The sequence below is a fragment of the Plectropomus leopardus genome, chromosome 5 (genome assembly GCF_026936395.1).
Source record: "Plectropomus leopardus strain MGB_pleo_1.0 chromosome 5, ASM2693639v1, whole genome shotgun sequence".
NCBI lineage: Eukaryota > Metazoa > Chordata > Actinopteri > Perciformes > Serranidae > Plectropomus > Plectropomus leopardus.
Window position 1 is genome coordinate 1,974,452 of NC_142180.1, and position 23,868 is coordinate 1,998,319.

General features: G+C 38.7%; 1 protein-coding gene across 1 annotated transcript; it reads left to right on the top strand.

Annotated features, from left to right (window-relative positions):
* Positions 1 to 9,341: 9,341 nt before the first annotated feature.
* LOC121962585 (desmoglein-2.1-like) lies at positions 9,342 to 23,196 on the top strand. The gene is made up of 14 exons (XM_042512815.2): positions 9,342 to 9,465; positions 15,375 to 15,497; positions 15,626 to 15,781; positions 16,047 to 16,188; positions 16,434 to 16,594; positions 17,253 to 17,387; positions 17,578 to 17,763; positions 18,516 to 18,802; positions 18,914 to 19,056; positions 19,202 to 19,423; positions 19,829 to 20,059; positions 20,271 to 20,401; positions 20,527 to 20,781; positions 21,460 to 23,196. The coding sequence occupies exons 1-14, from the start codon at positions 9,421 to 9,423 to the stop codon at positions 22,531 to 22,533; spliced, it is 3,291 nt and encodes a 1,096-aa protein (XP_042368749.1). The 5' UTR covers positions 9,342 to 9,420; the 3' UTR covers positions 22,534 to 23,196.
* The last annotated feature ends 672 nt before the right edge of the window (positions 23,197 to 23,868 follow it).

Here is a 23,868-nt window from a genome sequence, read left to right on the forward strand (position 1 = left end):
CTGTGGCACAGAGAACCAAAGACAAAGACAAATGATATCCTGACAGGTTGGTGATGACAAATGATGACATGAGACAGGGACGCTTGTTGAACCTGTTCAACCCTGAGCCACGGATGGCTTCCGCTCAGACAGCTCTGTCGCTTCTCAAATTTATAACTCCTGATTAGTTATAGGGATTGTGTTCCCCCTCTTTTATACAGAAACTTATATTATATTTTCAAAAAAGTTTCTAGTCCCAAATCCAGTCCCAAACATCTGAATGATTTTACCAACTACTTCCTGATGAAAATCACATTTTCTTTACTTATGAGTGAGGATCATTTAAAAAATGTGTTAAAGGCTCCCCAGTATTCTGTGAACAGTGTGGTCTTTGTTTCAGTGACTAACCTGAGCTCCCCTGTTACTTTGGCACAGGTTTCCCATTACTACAAGGTCATGTTTCAGTCAGATGAAAAGGAGAGAGAGGAGGGAACTGAGACCGAGTGCAGAGAAAGAAAAGTGAGGGAGGAATGTGGAGGAAACCGCCTGCTAACACAGCAAGGCCTTGATGACCGAGAAAACCAGACAGAAAACATGCAGAGGTGCTCCCTCTCTCTCTCTTTAATTTTCGTTATCTTCCACACCTACACACACACACAGACACACACACACACACACACACACACACACACACACACACACACCTAGCGTGAAGCCATTTTAGTGTCACATCCAGTGTCCTTACATGACTGTATGAATGTTATTGAATGATATGAAGCATTTCCAATTCTTTTTAATGGTTTGAGGCACAAACATTTAAAAAATGTTGCATGATACAAAATATCACCAACCCGCCCAACTCCACCCCATCTAAAAAACTAAAGAACTGAAAATTATTTGAAAAACAAAAGCAAACAAAAAACACACATGTGAAGCTAACCAACATTTATTTAAAAATTGCTCAAGTCTCGCACAAATCTGTAAATGGAAAGCTTCCTACCAAGAGCAGCCAGGGGAATGTTCTGAGGATATGGGAACATGTTTCAGAACTGAGAAAACTACACTGGAATAAAGCTCATTTAGGTAAAAAAAGAAAACTGACATTCTGTGGCTCCATATAATGAGTCCTCCATCCACTTTCTGTGGAGCAGCTCCTGACTTGATACCTGACGACATCAGGGCGACGGCTTTGTGGCTTTGAGAGTGAGGAGCTCAAGTTCACACATGTTGACTGAACTTTCCTTGGCCATGGATATTTTAATTCTTAATTAAGGTGATGTTTGTGTTTCTCTTTTGCACCCCACCCAGTTCCAAGAAATCATGTTAATGTATCACTAATTTGTTTTGCTGAATATGCTTTGAGGGGGAAATGATGTGGTTGTGATGAGAAGAGCTCACATCACATGATGAGTGATGTCTGTGGTATGGCCAACAGACATTCTTTGGTTAAGGTGAGGGGAAGATGGTAGTTTGACTGTTGATAAAGTAAACACCTGCCCCCACCCACCCATTTAGCATTTATAAGCAGTATAGATTTAACTGATAAATGTGAGGTGACCAACTTGGCAAAAAATCATGACCTGCAAATTGTGAGAAATGTGTAAAAGGTGACAAGAATATGAACCGATTTTTTTTTTAATTGAAAGGTGGAAGTTTTTATTTTAGGGAGCAACAGAGATAATTTTTATATTTATTTATTTTATATTATTTTGTATTTGAAATGTAATTTTTTTTTCCCCTCAATCGCTGTGAGGGTCTGAGGACAATTGGATGTTGTATGCTGTGAAGCCCTCTAAAATGATGTTAAAGAAGATAAATGTATACATATATTTTCAAATTTCATCACTTTAATTTGTTTGTTTTTTCTTTTTAAATTTAATTTAATTTTCCTATAACTTATGACAAATTCTTGTTTCTTATTGCCTTTTCCCCATGTTTTTGAAAGACATCAAACCAATTTGGTCAGGTTCGGAATGGTTAAATAAGCTATTAACTATGTGATGTGAACAGAAAAAATGCAAGCTTTGACAGTTATTTTTATAAATACATATAAATGTGCTTCTATCTGCTGTTACTAACCATTTATTAAGTGTTCATATAAACTGCCTCTAAATGCTTCAGAGGGGGCATACAGTATACAGTGTTATGATGTTGAAATTATTCTAAATGGTTCTTAAGAGAAACCACAAGGCTGAAAACATAATGACATGCAGGGAACGTCGCTTGGAGTTAAGCTGCTAAGTATTGCTTTTTATGTCTGTATGTGTGTGCGTGTGTGTGTGTGTGTGTGTTCACACTGTTGTGTGATTACTCATGTTTCTCAGTTGGCTGGCAGTAGACAGTTTCCTGTAGAACCGGTTTTCACCCTGAGAACACTGAATAGAATCACTCCACCCCTGTGATCAGCACAACACACCAAACATGTTACAGTATGGAGGTAAAAGGCAGCAGTGTAACTGTTGGCTGATGGTTACAGCGAGCTGTGAGGTGTGAGCTGCTTGGTTTACACTGCCTGGTTTTCAGCTTTATTGCTCAGTTTAAATCATTTGTGAAAAGAAATGAAAAAGTAATCAGATGTAACAAGTTCCATTAATTTGCTAAAAAAAAAAAAGCTACATTATGAGCTACTTATGACATTTTAACAGGGCAACCACTTGTATGTAATATATTACATTTTTAAAGTAATCTTCCCAGCACTGATAATTGATTTTAGATCACGTTGCTCCAAGTTGTTAGCAACAAAAATGCCCACCTGTTCTGGTACTGACAAGCCACTGTGCATAAAGGGCTCATATGTTGTAACCCATGCCTTTATTTGTTGTCACTGAAGCATCTACCAGTGATTCAAAGTGTTTCATCAACTTACTTACTAGCTTTTTTAAGGAAAGCAGGCCTACTTGCTTAGGTGTTCAAGGGTTAAACCTAGTTTGGAGCTCAAAATGTTTTCATTTTCTTCTAGGTCAGAGTAATACACATCAGTCAAAAAATGTTCCTCTTTAAACTGCTGATTATTCATTTTCTTTACTATGTAAGGACTGGTGTTAGACTGGATGTTTTAGGTATTTCTCACTCAAAAAGAAGACAAAATCTAAGCCTCAAGCAGCATTTATGGGGTCTAAGCAGATTGCAGACATTTAAAGGCTTGTTTCTTTTGGAACTGACAGGAGAGGAAACACTTGATGTGGCTTATGGCCCTCAGTGAAAATGTGTTGTACTTGACTGCATTTGTTTTGGATGCAAGCGGCCACAATGAGTCTCCTTTGAAGGGTGTCTTGGCTCAGCCTTAAGGAGAAGATGAGGAGCTCAGACATCTGGGGGGAGCTCCTTCGTGTCCAAAGGGGCCAGTTGAGGTGGTCAGGACAACTTATCAGGATGCCTCCTGGCCGTCTCTCATTAGACGTGTTCCAGGCACATCCAACTGGTAGGGGGCCCCGGGGCAGACCCAGAACACACTGGCCTAAGAATGCCAAAGGGTCCCCCAGGAGGAGCTGGAAAGAGTTGCTGGGGAGAGGGACATCTGGAGTGCTTGGCTCTGCCAGCTGCCCCTGTGACCTGGTCTTGGATACGTTGGACATTTGTATTAAATTTTCATTTAATTCAAGATTTGAAATGCATCCTATTTCTATTAATTTATACACAGATAGTACTATTATGTACAGTGTCAAAAGTTATCCTCAAAAATGAAATCAGACCACCTGCAGGATAGCAAGAATGAGACTCAAATGATGATTTTAACAGTTTTTCTTTCATCTTTGTGCTCTTTTTCTCTTTTCTAATTTGTATTCAGTATTTCAATTTGCAAAAGAAAATTTCTTTTTTTGCCGGTTGCCTTTAAAAGTTGTCGTTGAGAAGTGACACAGAATTTCTTTGGAAAACTTTTACTGATCAAGCACTTCTGAGAATCAGATAAAGCACCACACAGACACCAACCACAGGGTTTCTCATAGCATGTGCCAAACTGCCAATAGCACTATTAGTCTTAAGCCAGGCTGACATCAATAACATTTCTTTTTTTTTTTGGTATCGTGACTCACAGACACACCTGCATTTAACTGGAAAAATACCACGCCCTACCTGTCTGATTGTATCAACTGATACGGTGAAACACACTGCATACGTTAACATCCAGCCTTAAAATCTATTGTTTTTGTTGCCAAAATCCAAAGTTGCATAAAAACATATTTGAGTTCCACAGAATCTCCACAGTGTTTTTCACATTAGTATTTTGTATATAGTATATTTTCCTCCTGATTAAAATGGGTGTGGATCAGAAAATATGTTTCTCATTTAAAACAGCCTACCCTGACTAAAATGGACATCACCAACAACAACAGCAGCTTTTACAAGTCTGTTTCAAAAAGTTCAACTACCTAGATAATTGCTATGGAAACTGGTGTTTCTGTTAGTGCTGATGATATCAGACAGTATCAACTTACTGTGATATGTTCACCCCCACGATGAGGGGAGGGAAGGAAAAAAGATGGCTATGCTTGCTCTTGTTGGGACAAGAGAGTACACACCTCCTTATGGGGCACGGTAGCTCAGCCCATAGGGACTTGGCTTGGGAACCAGAGGGTAGCTGGTTCAAGTCTGGATCAAGTATGGAGAGTGGATTGGTAGCTGGAGAGCTGTCAATTCACCTCCTGGGCATTGATGAGCAAGGCACCAAACCCCTAACTGCTCGAGGCACCTCTCCTCTGACATCTCTCCACTAAGTGCATGTATAGCTCATGTTTCTACTTGTGTGTGTATTTCGAGCATGTGTGTGAAAAACAGAGTGGAAAAAAATTGAATTTCCCCTTGGGGATTAATAAAAAATAATGAAATAAATTTAAAAAATAAATAAAATTAAATCACTGTTACTGTCAGCACTATTACAGTTTTTTTTTTTTTTTTTTCAATTGCTTACACACTAAAATTGAAAATATTACACAATTATTGAAACCTGATACACAAGGAGCAAAACCTCAGCCCAGATTAACGCAACTACAAGCATAATCTCAGCCTCACACTTTTTGCAAAACATTACACACAGTGATTTGAAAAACACCAAGCAGACTTCTCTCATTCCAAACTAAAAGACTGTGTGTGTGTTAATTGCTCCTTCTGAAACACCATACTCAATTAGCAATCACCTGCACTCAGAATCACATGTGAAGACACATGGAATCAATCAGATAGAAGGTAGAAGGTAGATTTATTGGTAATTTAAATAAAGTTTAAAAAATGAAATTACAATTATCCTTGATCCTGCTACATCTTTGGAGTTGAAGAATGAGTTGATTGAAACCAGCAGACACTATGAAGATTCCATCCAGTTGCTGAGCACAACAATGAGGATAACAATTTTGGAGAGAGATTTAGAGGAAGAGATATTTGACGAAGAGGAGAAGGAGGAAGATGTGTACTGAGTATTGATACGCCAATTTTGTTTCCCCAGTGCAATTGTGTTGATTTTTAAATCATGCTATAAATGAAAATGACATATAGCTAGCAATAGTGTTTTTAATACTCAGCACATATCAGTAGGAAGTATCTAATTATTTGTTCTTTTTGTGTAAAGGTTTGATGCAAATTATCATTTTAGAAGAGTTTTGAATGTAGTGCTTACTTTTGCAAGAGACGTAAGATATTTTGTATTTTTTGACAAACAGGTGCCCTAGTTTCAGGAATTGTGTTTTTGCAATAGTGACAAATTGCAGCAGATGTTCTCATTTGCTTGAACACATTTGTCCACTCAGAGATTTTCAAAACAGTTCACACATAGACCCAAAATGAAAGTTTCTGGCAAAAAAATGACACATTTTGTTTGCAAAATACTTTCTCAATCACAAAACATTAAAAACATGCAGCAAAAGCAAATATTACCATCAGTCAACACAAGCTGCAGTCAGATAAGTAAATTCCTTGGAGCACCCAGTAGATCAGATGGTAGATACCCCTTATACTGAAGCTGTGTCCTTGCTGCGGTGAATGCGGGTTCGATTCTAGCCTCAGCCCTTTGCTGCACGTCATCCTCTCTCCCTCTCTCGCTTTCTCTCTCTCTCCCTCTTTCATGTTTGAGCTGCCCTGTCCATTAAAGGCTAAAAGAAAAAAAAGAGTAAATTCCTTCAATCAATCATTACACAAAAGACAATAACATGTAAAATACAGCTATCAATATGACCTGCTATAACCTTAATAAACTGTGCTTTACACCTGTGTTGATACTGCACATAGCTATAGAAGCAGCTACAGCAGCCTAAGTGCTAAAAGAGAGAAGCAGCATGACATAGCATGAACTGTATTCATTTCTCTAGAGATGACTTTACTTAAAAACAAACCCTGCTGAACCTACACTTTCTACAATTTATGAATGTCTTTTTGAAATTAAAACAGAAAAAAAAAGAATGTTCCAAGAAAATTTTTAATGTTTATTTTTTTCTGTGCCCATTGTATATTGTTGACATACAGTGAGACCAACATTAAGCACCTAGACCAGATTTCAGACATCCATTATGTCATTATATTATTATCAAACTCAGAAATACTCACAAACACTTTTGTGATGTCAGTCCTTTTGAATGGCCCACAATAGCCATGTAGCTTTTGACTTAGTTTTATTTGCAGTCTTTTTAAACTCAGACACACTGAATAATTGTGTCCTCTCCATACTGCCTTTCTCCTCTTTGATCCATGTAGGCAAACGGCAGCACAGGACTGCATCCTCTTTAGATGGATAAGGACTGACTGCTGATTGAAGAGTTGTGTAAGGGAGTTTCACACAGGTGCTCTAGAGATTCGTAATTGTGCAAGTAATTTCTATCAGCTGTGAATAGATGCTTTCATTATTTTGGACACAGTGACTCCTATAGACTCTCGGGTCTCTCTATGAGATCACTATTAACTGTTGGAAAAAAAAGTACTTATTCACTCTGCTTGACTCAAATACAGTAGTGCGGGAGGGGCAGACGGAAACCTTGAAAAAGCCTTGAAAAAAAATTCAAATAGATGACCCCAAAAATGTGCAACTTGTGAATGAATTGATGAGACAGAGTACCATGATCTTTTGAACATTTCACACAGAGGGGTGAAATATCTTTAAACATTTTTTTGTAATTTAGTTGGAGAGAAATACAATCTATGTAAAAATTTGTTTGTATCAAAGCACACCGAGCGTTTATTAAACTGCTGTTAACCTTGTCAGCAGTTTTCCATACTTCATCTGTATGGAAATCAATACCTAATTCTTCCAGCAAGTTTTTCTAAAATTATTTGGACTCTTAAAGTGTTAAAGAATGTTGTAAAAGTGAAACATGTCACCTTCAGTAAATAGTTTCATCAAGTTAAAAGGCTTTTACTCAGCTTTTCTGAGTTTGGCTGTTGTTTTTCAGTTTTGTTGAGTTTTTTGTTACATTCCAGAAGGAATGCAGAACAAAAGCTGTACCATACCAAATGTCTTAATTTGTCTAACCTTTGACCTAGCTTTTAATCATTTAACAACATACTGTGGGTTTTACATGTAAGTTCATAAAAAGACCTGCAAGTAAGACAGCTTTTCTCTATTGTGCACATTCAAAAAAGAAAATCATACCCATAACTTTGAGAACTTGATTTTTACATATCAACAACAAAATTACAGAGTGCTATACTCCAAGCACAAGTGAATTGTTTTCACTCAAATAGAAATTCTAAATCCCATATTTGTAAAGCTCTAAGCACAAGTTGCATCATTTAGCACAACTGACTGACCTGAAAAACACTGTCCCTTAAAATGAGACACACTAATCACTAGTTGGTCTCACACGTGTCTCACCTGTTCAAACTCAATTTGCAGAACAGTCCAATGATCTGTCAGAGCAGAAAGGAGGCTCCAGGTCACCTCTGTGTTAGGAGATGATGGAGAATCATGGAAAACAGAGGAAGTCTAAATATTTTCTTACTGTACTGTTGATCACTTATTCATCAGTCCATTACAGTTTTTCTTGAAATGATGCTGCATTTCTCAAAACTCTAATCACAAACGTAAAACTGCACGCTCATTTTCACAAACTGAAAACTTCAACACTATAACCAAACTCTCAACTCACATCTAAACCAAACTTTGCCCACAGACATCACACAAAGCCATCAGATACACATACACTACAGCACAGCTATCACACACTGGTGAGATGAATTCAAAACACGACTGAAAAAAAACTGTCACAGCAATAAAGACTGTAATAATGCTTATGGTCCCCCCAAAAAACACCTTCTTTTCAGATGAACATGACACAACGCAAGAATAGGTTAAAGACAAAAATGTTCTAAATATAGTAAAATAAATTGAAATGGAGAGAAAATAACAATTTTCTGCCCCCGTCAGATGGTTGTCTCTCAGTTTGGCAAACATAGAAACAATCATGGGATTATAGTAAACCATCCATTTTACAAAATAGAAGCATACAGTAACTCTGAATTACAGTAACTATTGTGGTGCAGTACTGTAATATGATGCATTTCAGACAGCATGCAGCAACAGAGCACACAGCTTCAGTATGTGAATGTGCTGTAACAGCAGGGACTACAGCACTCCAAAGTTACAGCAGAGAGCAGTGTGTGAATGATCAACATATTTTACTCTGTGAGCATCCAGAGCTATTATATATATATATATATATATATATATATATATGTGTGTGTGTGTGTGTGTGTGTGTGTGTGTGTGTATATATATATATATATGTGTGTGTGTGTGTGTGTGTGTGTGTGTGTGTGTGTGTGTGTGTGGCATGCGTGTCAGCAGTAACGTGTTAATCATGATGCGATTAAGGTCCATACTTTTTTTAAAAATTATTTTTGCATTAATCACTGGCCAACTTCCTGTCTTTCAGAGGCTGTACCAGACTGAGTAGTGAAGTGATAGTGATGACACTGGTATCATATTAATCACATAAAACTAGAAGACCCGAGGAATCCAGTGATACCAACCATGTCATGTTGGCTTCTTAGAAAGGGGGATGAATGACGCTCCAAATGTAGGTAAAATTTTGGCAATCAAAAGCAGGGTGGTCATTTCACAGGGTTCCCTTTACCTCTGACCTCAAGATATGTGAATGTATATGGGTTCTGTGGGGAGCCATGACTCTCCCCTTTACAAACATGTCCACTTTATCTATCTATCTATATATCTATCTATATATCTATCTATATATCTAGCTGTGTTGTGTTGACTACAAACAAATCCTTTTCATCACATGACATTATTATTTCAATATATTAAATAACTGATAGAGTGGTTGATACTGAAGTCCCCACCCCTCCCACCAGGTGTGGTTGTGCGTGAGTTGGGGCACTCCCTCCTCCTCCTACCTCATAAAGCGCCTCCTCTCCTCCATCAACTCAGTTTATCCGGAACTCCCACCGGGACCTACCACCGGGACTTAATCGGCTCACTTGTTTCGGATACTTGTGTCAGCCATGACTCGGCTCTGTTCGCCTGTGTTCGCGTTGCTTGTGTTTGCGGTGAGTAATCAGACTCTTTGCTGCATGTATTTACCAGCTGGGTTTCTGCTGTTTTACACTAAAGTGGTCTTTTGTTTGGTTACCTCTCAGTGTAACCTGACACAATTTATAAAGGTGTCACCTCTAAATAGAAACATCATAGCTGACTGTTTAAAAATAATATTAACTGCTGTGAATGGTCAGAGAAGCGATAAAGCCATTAGCTGTTGTCCTCCTCTGTGCTGAGGCCACTGTCACTCCCAACAGCGCTCTAAAAACACATTTCATTTCACAGACAGGTAGTTCCACATTAGCTGTCCAAAACTCATGTTCAGAAAGAACATTAGGTGTGTTTATTCCGGAACATCACAGGTTAACTTTCGTATGTAGGCTGTGCTGTGCTCGGTGTCACAATCAGAGACATGCCATCTCTCATCCAACTTGACTGTCCTCCTCATCGATCTCACCTCTCAGAGCTTTTCCTGGAGTCGCTGCTCTTTGTTCAATAACTTGTCATATAAACCACAACTTTTAATGTGAAAAGTCTTTCCATAAATGCAAGATATTATTCATTTACATCATTTCATTGGATAGCCTATGGTGTGCAGTCTGCTGAAGTTTCCTTATGCTTGTTTACCTTTGCTTTGTATTAAATTGTGATTTTATCATCATTATGAAATGGTCGGCATATTTAAGCCTTTGAAACCTGGGCAAAGTTTTTTCAAACACGGGAAGGAGACAATGACAACTTAAGAGGAACTGAAAATGAGCAAGAAATTAGTAAAAAGTATTAGAAAATTACCTGAAAATTAGTATGACGAAATTGGAAAGTGAAAAGTAGGAAACTTTTTATTTAAATTGGTAAAAAGAAAAGGTGTAAATATAATTATGATCATTCTAAATATAGCTTCCCCTACATTTTGTTCTTGAATTAAATTCTTTTTTTAAAATTGACTAAAATATTCCAATTTGCGACTCATTTCTTGCCAAGTTGCTCATTGCCATTTTTCCTATGCTTTTGATTTAAATCAAACCAATTAGCTCAGAGCTCGAAGGTTTACATATTTGTACAAGGTGTCTGAACGCAGCCCAGGAAAAGTGATGTATTTCCAAGCTTCAAAGGGTTAAAATGGATCATAAAAAATGCACTCTAAATCATTATACTATGGTCAATGATCTTTTGCAGCGTCTCTGTCCCAAATTGATCATGATGTCTCGGACAAGCGCATGGGCAGTGACTAATGCAAACTTTTTCTTTTTAAATTAAACAAAAAAAGCGCCAGTCCAGGAGCATCACTAACAGATCACTCAGCAGAAAATTATTAAAAGTAATACGCAAGTCAATTTGATAGACTTGATTTGTGTCCAAACATGCCATTAGTGAGGAGCTGAGATACCGGACGGAGTTGTCACTGGAGTTTCATCGCTCTGGACGTTCTGACTCCCAAACTAAGTCAGCTGTGATGTGACTGACTGAACACAGTGATATTGCTGATTTAAATCAAGATCTAATTCACATTGATTAGTTTCTTGTTTTCAGTCAATCAAGTTTTATTTACATGGCACCTTTTAAACAAATCAACTGCTATTCAAAGTCCTTTACAGTTTGATTGAAGAAACAAAAACAACATAGGAAATAAGCAAAAATGATCTTAAAAATGGATCATGATAAATAGACACAATTGTGATAGTAAGCCAGACTAAAAAGACATCATTATTTCCAGCTCCTCTCAGATCCTTCAACAGGCTCTTCCAGCAACGTTTTAGTTGTTCTCTGTGGAACAGAGTGTGGAACACAGAGTGGAACAGTGTCCTCTGTGGGGTGTGAGCAGGGAATCAAAACATTAGAGAAACATAATACACAATAGTTATCCAAGTGAGAGAAAGGATAGTTATGACCACAGAGATAACTAAGGTCACATGTGTATTCTTGGTGCTCACTAACTGTCTCGTTCTTGTCATGTACCTGGTGAGTAAGACTTTCTTCTCACTGTTCACCTTGAGAAGTGAGGCCACTCCTTTCTGAGTAAGTTCAGTCTATAATCCTTCTTCTGTCATCCTGACATGCCTGTGCACTGACTGCATAGGCGAGACTTTGTTAAATGGCCTGGGAGTGGCAGGGTGTGTCTGCCTCTCCTCCGTACACAGGCTGCAGTACCTGACCACACAGCACAGGGCTGCGCTGCAACGTACTAACCAGGCTCAAAAGATCACATGTTTTTGTTCAAGTGGTGCAGCAAGTAAGTGCACAGCAGAATTTACATGCCATTCATTTTGGTGAAGGGCTAAGATGCACTTGCTTGCTGCTGACACAAGGCAGGCTTCCATTACAGATTTAACACAATTATGAGATATCTGCGTTTCCATTGAGCGATGCTTTGTGACTTATCTCATGATAATATTCCTAGAAACATGGTAATGCATGTTCAAAACATTAGCAGGTTTATTTCTGTTGCAGCCACCGCACTAGCCGTCATTTCCAATCCAAGGTCATGTAGGGGTGTTATGGAGCGATAATGGAAAGACGAGCCCCTTATACATGGGAGCGGACACGTATGAGGGATTTCTGGAAGGTGAGAGTTCACGATTTCACAGAGGAATTGTGGATTCAAAACTTCCAGATAATCCGCTCAACTTTTAAAGATTTATGTGATGCAATAACAGCTCTTGTGGCTCCTGCTGAATCACGAGGGAGCCAGCTCCTACTGACAAGCACATAGCTATAGCATCATTTTCAAATCCCCTGAAATACCACCTCATGTGAGCGTAAAAAGTTTTTTGCAATAAATGGGAGTCATTTTAAAACTGACATGTTCCCATTAGAACTATTTTATATTTGCAAGTTTAATTTGCACAATTTGAGGGTAAATGGAAACCCGCCTCGTGGCTCTGTCCTCATATGCCATGAGTTTAGTGGGAGGGGACCTGCTGCTGACTGTAAATACAAGCAGCTGAATATGAAAAACAGTCGCGTCAGCCAATTTATTGAGATTACAGATGTGAAGTTGAATTTCTCACTTATGAAGATAGATTTGTATCATTATATGTGTGAGCAGTTTGACAATCCATGTAGTAATGTGTAAAAGATTTGTCAACTAAAATTTTGCTAATGTAAAATACATCTACAAATACAAAAACAAAAACAAAAACATAAAAAACCTAAATTAATACCTAATATCTATTTGAATGTTAAAGAGATACTCACAAATGTCTTTCATCTATTTGTAAACAAATTAAATGTACTCAGATATATTTTTTAATTTGTGAAATTTGTGTATTTACAGATATGTTTTTTATTGCAAAACCGATTTGTGAGTTATACAGCACAATAGGAAGGATCTATGCAGTGTTTTTGTATGCAGTTTAACTTGTTAAAAAACCACTAAAAATACTGGATCCCATTAAAAAAGATTATTAAGCATTTGAGCAAATTAGCATGACATTTTTGTCGAAAACATGGAAAGAATGCAATAAACACCAAAAAAAAAAAAAAACACCCAAAATTTAACAAGAGTAATAAATAACGGCTTTTGGACAGTTTTCCCTGGCTTTAAAAAAAATCTAAATATACTGAATCACACAACATTTTTTGCCAAATTGTTCATTTCTTTTCATCCCATGTTTTCACACCACTTTGCTCAGGGTTCAAAAGTTTAAATACTTGTAAAATGTGTCTGCATGCAGCACAAGAAAAGCCAGAATACCAGAAGTGCAATTATTTCCTCCATGTGCACTTGGTCCACATTTTAAAAAAAATTTGGGGGGCATTTTAGCCTTTATTTGATAGGACAGATCAAGAGCATGAAAGGGGGAGAGAGAGGGCAATGCAGAGCATGGCATGCAGCAAAGGGCCACGAGCAGGTGTTCAACCTGAGGTCTCTGTCTTCATTCATGGGACGCCTGCTTTATCCACTCAGCTACAGGACACCTTACATATTTTGCACCTTGTTTTTTTTTATTATAGCTACTTGGCACCTTGTTGTTTTTTTTTATAAATTGTCTAAGGTTTTTCATATTTTTATATTTGTAATTTTTTTTACTATTGTATTGTTCTTTTACTGCTTATACTGTCATAGCTGCTGAAACTGTGAATTTCCTCACTGTGGAAAGAAGAAAGGATTACCTTATCTTTTATCCACCTTCAGACAGGTAGAGCTCTAATCAGCTGGATAAACTAGAAACACCTGTGCGACTTATCAAGGGAACTGAGAATGTTTCATGTTTAAGAGAGGCTCATCATAAAAGTGAAGCACAAATAAGAGACAGGGAGGGGAGTTCTGTTTTTATAAGAATATTTTCAAGATTTAAGTTTGTACATGCTACTAAAAGATTATTGATTAAGAAGCAAAAATATGCATATTTATGAAGGTAAATATGAGCACATTACCTCTGTCTGGCCTCTCTTCATTGGCTGCCTCGTCAGGTTAGAGCTGACTTCAAGGTGCTCCTGTTAACATAGTAAATGGCATTGCGCCAGCTTATTTGAGTGATCTGATGACCTTTATATGCACCTTCTCGTGCACTTCACTCCTAGGATACTGGTCTTCTGACAGTTCCCAAAGTCAGGAAAAAGACAGTTGGTGAGCGTGCTTTTTCTTTCTGTGCACCAGTGTTGGAACAGTCTTCCTCAAGACATTAGGCAGGCATGTTCTGTTGAGGTATTTAAAGCAAAGTTGAAGACCCACTTGTTTATTGCTACATATGAATCTTGATGTGTTTTAAATTGTTTATGTGTCTCAATTGTTTAGTCTGTGTGTTAATTGTCTAAACATCTGTTCTAAATTACCTGTACAGCACTTTGATGGAAAGAGCTTTAAAATTATTAATTTAAAATTATTATTATTTTTATTATTATTATTATTATTATTATTATTTTTTGTAAACCCTCGTTGAGGTGAAACCATGTAGCATTTCTCACTGTTTCTTTATAAGTATTTTTGCTGTACCATAAAAGTCCGTTCTGAAAGCATTCTTTCATTCATCGGTATCATCAGCATATAAAACACTAAAAAACTTTCAGGGATTCCATATCCCAGAGATCACTAAGCTAGATACTCAACAGGCTGTGTTGCAAGTAAGCAAGCAAAACTTTATTATGATTGCACATTTGATTCTAGATGGAAGAGTAATGTGTGAGGTACGAGCTGCACAAATTAAAGCTGTCATATGAGCATAAAAGTAAATCCAATCCATTAGAAATAAAAACTCATAAAATAAAAATTAAGCTGAAGAATAAATAAATAAAAGATACAAAAAGGTGAGTTAGACCTGATAAAAAATGTTAAAATTAAATAATAATACTAAAAGTAGGCAATTAAAGAGGATAGTATGTATGAATTGAATTGAATTGAACAAAATAAGAAAAAGTAAGAGAAATACACCAATAAAAGATGATACCACATAAGTAAAACATTTAAGATAAAATAATACATGTACCAATAAACCGGTAAAGGTAAGAAACTGGACCATTTGCTATTAAAATGTTCTGCTCCCTCTGACTCATACAGCTCGTAGCTACAAAACCAAGTTAGTTCCACAAAATACTATTTGTACTGTCTAATTAGAAATAACTGTAATATTTCTAAAGGTGGTCTGGTACGACATTTGACAGTTTTGTTGAGGTTTCTCATTATTCTCTGTGAAGTAATTATGTGTACTGTCTGGTCCAGTTGTATCCTGTGCTGTGATTTATTGATATGCCAAACTTTGGTGAGACAATCTCACATACTTTTCTTTTCATAATTATTTCTTTTATTGAGTGAGCACAGTTTTAAATACAATATAATTTGTTTTCGGTATGTTACATAATCCTTGTTTCAAGAAATCAAATTCCATGATCTAGTTGATCCTGAATACATTCACGTGTGGAGCATAGATCAGTTGGTCAAGTAAGCGTTCATTGTGAAGTCATTCCATATGTTGTGCTGCAGGCTGTTACTGTGGTGATTGCCAACCCTGCAGACACTCAGGTGAGAAGAAAAAGAGAATGGATTATCCCTCCAACACCGCTTGAGGAAAATGTAGACGACACTAAAAAGGAGTGGATTGCCAAGGTAAGTGGCTGATCTCTAATTTACTGTAGTTCTACATAAATACTGTGGAGGAAATGTAAAGGTTGCATGTGTTTTTCTCTGTTTCTCTGGTACAGTGAAATGCTCAGCTGTTCTGCTTTGTGTTTCAGATTCGGTCCGATTTTGAATCAGAGGCTGACATCATATACTCTCTAAAAGGCGTAGGTGCAAGTGAGGAGCCCTACGACGTGTTTAAGGTTGACCCTAAAACCGGATACATTCGTGTGACAAGAGTGCTCGATAGGGAGGAAATTGATACATACAATGTGAGTGATTAATTTAAATTTTTCAAGTCAGTTTTTTTTTTAATTTATAAAGCCCATTATCACAAATCACAATTATCCATGACACATTCTGTTGTACTTTTTTTTTTTTTTTTTACTTTGATGGCACTTCTTCAGTCATACAATTCACTAATTGGCACTTTTCATATGACATATTGCCATATCTGTCAAGCATTTACTACACATTGACATCAGAGGCTATTTCTGTTTGCAAATGTTTGTGCTAAAACAGTCATTTCTGTTTCAGCTGTTAGGTGTTGCAAAGTACAATGATGGTACAAATGCAGAGAAAGAAATCAAAATACGAATCGAGGTCAAAGATCAAAACGACAACGATCCAGTGTTTGGAGTCATCAAGGCTGGCCAGGTCAACGAGTCCAGTAGTGCAGGTTAGTGTCTCTGCTTTTGCAAACTTATCACAATGATGATGATATGTGATGGTAAGGTAATCCTTCATGACTTAACATAAAAAAACTAAACATAGTGGTTTGTATATGGAAGACTTAATTACATCTTTCTGTGGAGCTGCTAAAAGTCACATACTATATGTGTCATCAGAACACATCTGACTGAAGATAGTAAATTGTACCAACATAAAGATCAATGACTGTTTCTTTTAATGCTGTTTGTATAGGGACGGCAATTATGAAAATAAAAGCAACTGATGCTGATAAAAAAGGGACTCCGCACTCTCAGATCTTCTATAGCATTGTGAATGTGAATCCACCCCATGACTTGTTCTACATGGGCAGAGATGGGACAGTCTTTGTCAAAAGCTCTGCCCTGGACCGAGAGGTACAGTATCACCTACATCCACAGGACTGGTGCCAATACCAGAGAACTGAAATTCTGCATTGCATCAGTGTCTGCTAATCCAATCACCAATCACATTCAGCTGAAAAGTGCCTTTGATGCATTTTGGATGTCAGACAGCTCACGAGCTGGGGTCACTGATTACAGGCAACAAACCCCACCAAACAACAACACATCGGATATGCCAAAGACACCTGTCGCTACCGTACAGTGCCAGAAGTTAACAGTTCTACTTCAACATTCATATGATCTGCTTTAGCTGAAGTTCACCTTCAAGTATCTTTGAAAACACCATTGTCTACAACAGTTTCACCCATTATCTCTGTGTCTGTGGTACTTCCATAGGACATCTTGTAACATGTATGTCTCAAATGTTATACTGTAGCACTTAACAGTACAGTACATCCTGTAGCTTTATAATTTGCCATGATATTCGATTCGTTTTTGAATTTTAAAATTCAGCAAAGTCTTTAGCTCCTGTTCTCACTCTTTATTCAGTGGTTGTGAATCCCATAGCTCCTGAACATGACAGTTGTTATTCGTTTTTTTCCAAGATGCAGCCATATATCAAACGTTCGGCATAGTTCACCTTTCAAAGTTTACGTTTGATTTCTGATTTTCTAATGTTTTCTCATTTCAGAGAGCAGATAAGTATGTTCTGACAGTGCAAGGTCAAGACTTAAACGGCGAACCAGGGGGAAGGGTTGGAACTGGCAGTGTTACCATTAATGTCCTCGATATAAATGACAATGCCCCCACTCTGGAAAAAGAAGAAGTAACTTTCTTTCTCACATTCTTCTACATCAACATGTTACGTTGTATACTGCTGTGAGAAGGGGTTTCACATTTGAATGGTCCCAATGTTTCCTTTGAGGAAAAAAGATGATCACACATTAAAGTCAATGAAGTACTCATTAAAAAAATGCATTGCTTAAACTGAACTGTGTGATGTGTTTTACTTGCAGTATGAGGCCAGCATCATGGAGAACACACAGAATGTGGAGGTGATGCGGATCAAAGCCCAGGACCTGGACCTGCAGGGCACAGCAAACTGGGAAGCTGTGTATGAAATTGTACGTGGCAATGAGGCCGGATACTTTAGCATTATGACAGACTCCAAGACCAACGAGGGCATCCTAATGCTGAACAAGGTACAACAGTTTGAATTTAGAAGAATCATATGTGTCAAAATTACAGTCTATTGTGTGATCAATGTGTTCAGTGCAGTGAGAATGCTCCCTACTAGAGTTGGGTCAGTTTTCAGTTTTGCTGGTCTGGTCCGCTGTATGAACTTAAACCGGTTTAATTCATGCATTTTGTGCATTTTAAATAAAGTCAGCGTGGACAGAGAGCACTGGTGTTACACAATGCTACCTGATAGTTAGACACTCGCTTTCTGTTGGGACATAGTGTCATTTTGTTCCACTGATTGACTGCTGAGTCAAATGGGACACCTGGTAAAATTTGATCCAGTCCAGTGTTTGGCTCAATATCAAATCAGTTTGAAAATTTTCACATTAACCCAACCTCACTCCTTACACACAGAATGACAAAGTAACTTGCACATCATTAAGCAGAAGGTGACGACGTGGGTAGAAGGATTTTTAGTTATGTAAACATGGTTTTATTGATGAAAGTGAACCTGAAACCACATGATGATCACCTGAAGTTTAGGAGTATTAAATCCATTTACCCACACCTTTGGGTCCAACATCACAGAGGTACCCACACACCTAAGGTCTTTCAACAGATTGTCCACAAGAGAAGCACACGTGTTCATTTTGTGGTACTTCTGTTGAGCGATGAAAATGGCTCATCCATGGCACATAACCATAACGTTATGGATGGACATAAAATATAGTGTCTATTGACAATACTATTGTGTTTGTGTTTCTTTTCACAGGCGCTGAATTATGAGGATGTGAGGAAGCTTAATCTAGGACTGTATGTGAGGAACAAAGCTCCACTAATTGTCAATGGAGTCACTCACGCTCATACAGACTCAAACCTAGGCCTATACAAACTCTATCAAATCAAAGTCAATGTGACGGACCAGCGTGAGGGGCCACATTTTGACCCCAAAAGCAAATCTATAACCATCGCAGAGGGAGGCAGCTTCAGCTCTAAGGAGGTTATTGGCGTCTACCGGGCAATCGATCAAGACACCGGGAAAGCAGCTGAGAATGTTAGGTGGGTGCATACAATAACACATATACATGGAAGCTTCTGCAGTTAAAACTTCGATGTCATTTTAATTTTGTACACATTGGTAATAACTAACACATCCTATCTCTGCTGTAGGTATGTCAAGGGCTGGGACCCTGACAACTGGCTGTACATTGACCCAAAAACAGCTGAGATCAGACTGAACAAGGAACCAGACAGAGAATCTTCATTCCTGGTCAATGGGACATATAAAGCTGAAGTCATTTGCATCACAGAAGGTACACTTTTTCACTGTGATTCGATTACAGCTTCAGATGTTTCATATGTAGTAGTATTTTTCGCGAAAAGTAGCAGTGGATAGGACAAATTAAAATGGACACAAAAGAAATGCTGAATGATGTGTTTGTTTTTTTTCCAACACAGATATGCCTACTAAAACAGCCACTGGCACAGTACTCATCGAGGTGAAAGATTTGAATGACCAATGCCCCACCCTGACCAGTAGCATCCAGACTGCGTGCATTCCGAAAGATTCTGTTATTGTGACCGCTAAAGATGAGGATGCATTCCCACACGGACCTCCTTTTGAATTTACCATCATCCCAGAGGGCACTCAGGGCAAATGGCATTTTGAGCATTACAATGGTAAGGGGACACTGACAACTATTTCTCAGTTATGTAATTAATAGATAAAAACATGTTTTTTTTTTAAATGTAAAATTAAAAATTGCTCACGGTCTGTCTTGATTGGGGTCTTTGTTTTACAACTATGTGTTTTCAAAGTGAAAATGTTTAAAATTCTACACACAAGTTGCGTTAAGCTTCACAAATGACAGGTTATAACCTCGAGATCAGCACTAAGCTTGTTTTGACTAAGATAACATGCATCGTAGACCAGTTGTCTACCAGAATGTCTGAAACTTAGTTTCTCCATCTTGAATGTGGAAAAGCCAAATTTAAATTTCAGTCTTCAATTCAGAATACTGTAAACTTTAGAGGAAAGTATACTGGCATACTAAACTTTTCAAATGTTTGTCTTATTGCCTATAGACACTGCAGCTATCCTGAGGAGCAACGAGAAGAACTTGTGGCCTGGTATCTATGAAGTGACTTTAGAGGTAAAGGACCAGCAGGGAGTGGCCTGTCCAGAACCACAGAAAGTGACAGTCCACGTTTGTACCTGTGAGGAAGGGGTGACGTGTAGAACACGAAAGATTCCTCAATCAGAGTTAGGACCTGCAGCCATCGGACTGCTATTTCTGGGCCTGCTGCTGTTAGCACGTAAGTATGATGTGATGCTTAATCTGATGAAGGGTCATGTGATCAAACACTTCGACTGTGCTCAAGATAAGCCCAAGACTGGCTGAGTTGAGTTTCTGACTAGTGTTGGCCATAGATATTTGTATGAGTAACCACATATATGTCAAGTCCGTCCATCCATCCACCAACCAACCAACCAAAAAAAACTTTGTTCTTCGTGTTGTTTCTACAGTCCTTCTTCTGGCGCTGCTATTCTGCCAATGTGGGGGAGATGGGGGTCTGCCAGGGGACTTTGCTAAGATGCCTTTTGAAACCAAATCACACCTCATTAACTACCACACTGAGGGACAGGGAGAGAACACGGTAAAACATATTTACCTCTATTGAGATAATGTCTGCTTGAAAGTTGCAGTTAGTGATATTTGACCTCTAGGTAGCAGATTAACTGTTGACTCTGTGCTCACATTTGGATCATTGACTTTTCATAGGCTGTACCACTACTGATCTTGCCAACAACGGATGAAGAATCTGGTGGTAAAAAAGACATCCCAGCATTGCCACTCCCGGGGTTCAAAGATACCCTGGACTTTCCTTCCATCGACAGGACAGATGAGATCATCTATTCTGATTTTGCACATGGCCACAGCAAAGAGAGATGGGATGTGAATCAGCATATCAGAGGTGGTGGAATATTTGATGGCATGGCTCTGTCAGACCACTTCCTGGGACAATACTACAGTCAGGTAAGGAATCATTTTAATATTTCTACAAATTACTTTCTGTAACCCATATTACGATTTTGTCATTATAGGTGACACTATCAAATTCATTAAAAGTTAACCCCTTGAAACCTGAGCAAATTGTTTTGATTTCTTTCCAAAACATATGGGGAAGGCAAGATGCTGCTTGACAAAACTATTGGCCCACAAGCTAGCAAAAAAATTGTAAAAGAGTTACAAGAAAATTACCAGAAAAAGCCAAAAAAAAACCAAAAAAACACTGACCTATAAAATTACCTAGAAAGAGTGCTGAAAATAAAAAAGAATATGTATCCAATCATATCATATATTTTATCATATTTTTTACTTCAACATAATTTTAAAAATAAAATAATTGTAATTATAAAGAATAGATTCTGTGGACACTTTTTCCTTAATTTTTTTATATTGTTTTCACATAATCCTCCCCTCTTTTTTTAAAAACACACATTTTTTCCTCTTTTTCCCCATTATTCTGAAAGAAATCAAACCACTTGCTCAGTTTTCAAAGGCCATATAGCTTAAAGAGGTGTCTGAATGCAGAACATGAAAACTGATGTCGATCCGGGTTTCAGAGGGTTAAATCATGCCAAAATTTCTCCAAAGGTCGAATGTAAAAAAAAAAAGTTAACCTCGATTATTTTCCTTTTTCTATTTCAACAGAAGGTGAACAGTGTAAGCGAAAACCTTGGAGTGAGGGACGGTCTTTTGGTTTACGACTACGAAGGCCAGAGCTCCCCTGTTGGCTCAGTGGGCTGCTGCAGCCTCCTGGAGGCTGACAACGACCTGCAGTTCCTTGATGACCTTGGGCCAAAGTTCAAGACCCTGGCTGAGGTGTGTGGAGGCAAGAGAATCCCAACTGAGGTCAAACCCCAGTTCACTCCACTGCCCAGCACCTCCATCAACACTCAGACCTCAGTATCAAGTCTGATGACTACCCAACAGCTGCCTCCTCTGCCCAAGCTGCAGCCGAGCATTCCTGAGACTGTGGTCAGGGAGACATCTGAGTGTTCTCAGGTGGTGAAGGAAAGCACGGCCACAGTGAGGGAAGGGATGACCACGGTGAAGGAAGGGATGGCAAATTCAGGCCAGGTGCTCCTGTTACAGCCACCGCAGCAGCAGCAGCAGCCTGTCTACTACACCACCGCCCCTGTGCTGCAGCCAGTGCAGTATGTAGTGCAACCACAGGTTCAGAACACATTGCTGCTGGCTGAGTCACCAGCCACCAACCTGCAGGGCATGGTACTGGTTAATGGCACCCAGACTGGACCTGCCCAAAGCGTGGTTGTTCAGGGGCAGACAGTGATGTCCAGCGGACAAGCCAAGGGCCCAAACATAGTGCTGGTGGAGGGGAGCCAAGTCCAGGGGGGTAGTGCCAACCTGATCCAAACTGGCAACCTCCCTGGCTCCCAGACCATGATGGTGGTGGAGGGGAAGGTCCCTGTGGGGTCAGTGAAAGTCCTAGGTGGGAGCCAGACCTCTGTCGTGCAGGGGAGCGCTCTGCAACAAGGAGGGTCTCAGAGGGTCCTGGTGGTCGGCGGGCCAACAGGCAATGGAGGGCAGCTATTCCAGCAGGCAGGAGGTCTTTCCCAGAAAAACAGCCTCTCTGGCTTTCAAAAAGTCTTCCACAACAAGGGCAGCACATCTCAGGGCAACTTGGAGGGTTCCTCTATGACCACAGTGACCCCCACTTACCAAAAGGTGGTGGTGCAGGAGACGAGAGAGATCGTCAAATGAGAGACTGTCAGGACAAGAGAGCACCTTTCAAATAAGACTGTTCCTCTGGCCTGGTCCAGCTGGTGATGGGTTGCTTGTGGGACTCAACTAATGCAAGACAGCTAATGGAGAGAGGGCAGGCTCCCCATATTCCCTCTTAAAACAAACAATTCAAAAAAGAGTTTGCCAATCCCAAAGGAGCAGTTCCCCTTAAAACAGAGCCCTACCAAAGATCTGGGGCGATCCGAAGCAGAGGTCAACAATCCAGACAGGGAAATAAAAAAATAAAATGTAAATAATAAAGTGAAATAATAATAATAGCAAGCTGACCCTCCAGAACTATCCCAGCAGACGTATTTAATGACTTCAGTTTAATCACTTCAAGCTTGAGCAAGTACTGCAGCACTACTATCTCCAGACTCACCGCCTTTTTTTCCTTTTTTCTTCACCTCTTTCTGCAGCGACACAGATTGTACACAAAGAATCATGTTCTCTATACATCTATTACATCCTCGTGTTATGTTTTATGTTGTCTCTTACCTGTTGCCTTGTCTGTTAAGTGTGTATGATGTTTTTATACAAATAAAAAAAGAGATGTAAAAACTAATAGGTCAAAATCGTTCTCTAAAAATGAACGTTTGCTGTGTTTTGACATATCCTTAATAAAACTCAAATGAAACCATCCTTCATTTTCTTTTTTCTTTTTTTTAATATTTCTCAGGTAGAAATTAGTTTGACAGCTCCAGGGAAGAATTTACAGCTTCACTTCCTGCATAAAACATGCATATCTCAGCAAGAGAAAGTCAATTTCATTGCTCAGGTGTCAGAGAGCCAAATCGCTTGTGAAATGCAGCACAAAAAAATATGTTGATTCAGGTTTTAAACCATTGAACTAGGCAGGCCTATGTAGCAATACAGCCATACATGCACTTCCCAAACATTTGCAGATAAGTCAACTGCTGACGCCTGCTAACTCTACTTGCTCGCAAGACATTCCTGCCACCATTAGCTGGCTGCACATGCCAAACAGACGAGGCTGTACGCATGGATACTTTGCATAACGAGTCTGTGCCTCATTTTGGGGGATAGAATCCATGGATCCTGCAGAAGGCAGTGCAGTTTAATGTGTTGGATTATAATTTGACATGTTTGTTTGCCTTTATTTTTTATTTTTTATATATACAGTGCTGTGAAAGAAGTATTTGCCCCCTTACCGATTTCTTACTTTTTTGCATCTTTGTCACTCTTAGCCATATCAGATCAAGCAAACTTAAATATAAGTTTATAAGATAACTCACAAGTAAACACAAAATGCAGTTTTAAGTGCCAAATCTTTTTTTATTAAGGGAAAAAAAG

What these genes read in the sequence shown, in the direction of transcription:
- LOC121962585 (XM_042512815.2), top strand. Translation starts at nt 9,421, where the DNA reads ATGACTCGGCTCTGTTCGCCTGTGTTCGCGTTGCTTGTGTTTGCG. An exon ending in GCATCCTAATGCTGAACAAG is followed by an intron (nt 17,764 to 18,515) that starts GTACAACAGTTT and finishes TTCTTTTCACAG; the next exon opens with GCGCTGAATTATGAGGATGT. An exon ending in AGTCATTTGCATCACAGAAG is followed by an intron (nt 19,057 to 19,201) that starts GTACACTTTTTC and finishes TTTCCAACACAG; the next exon opens with ATATGCCTACTAAAACAGCC.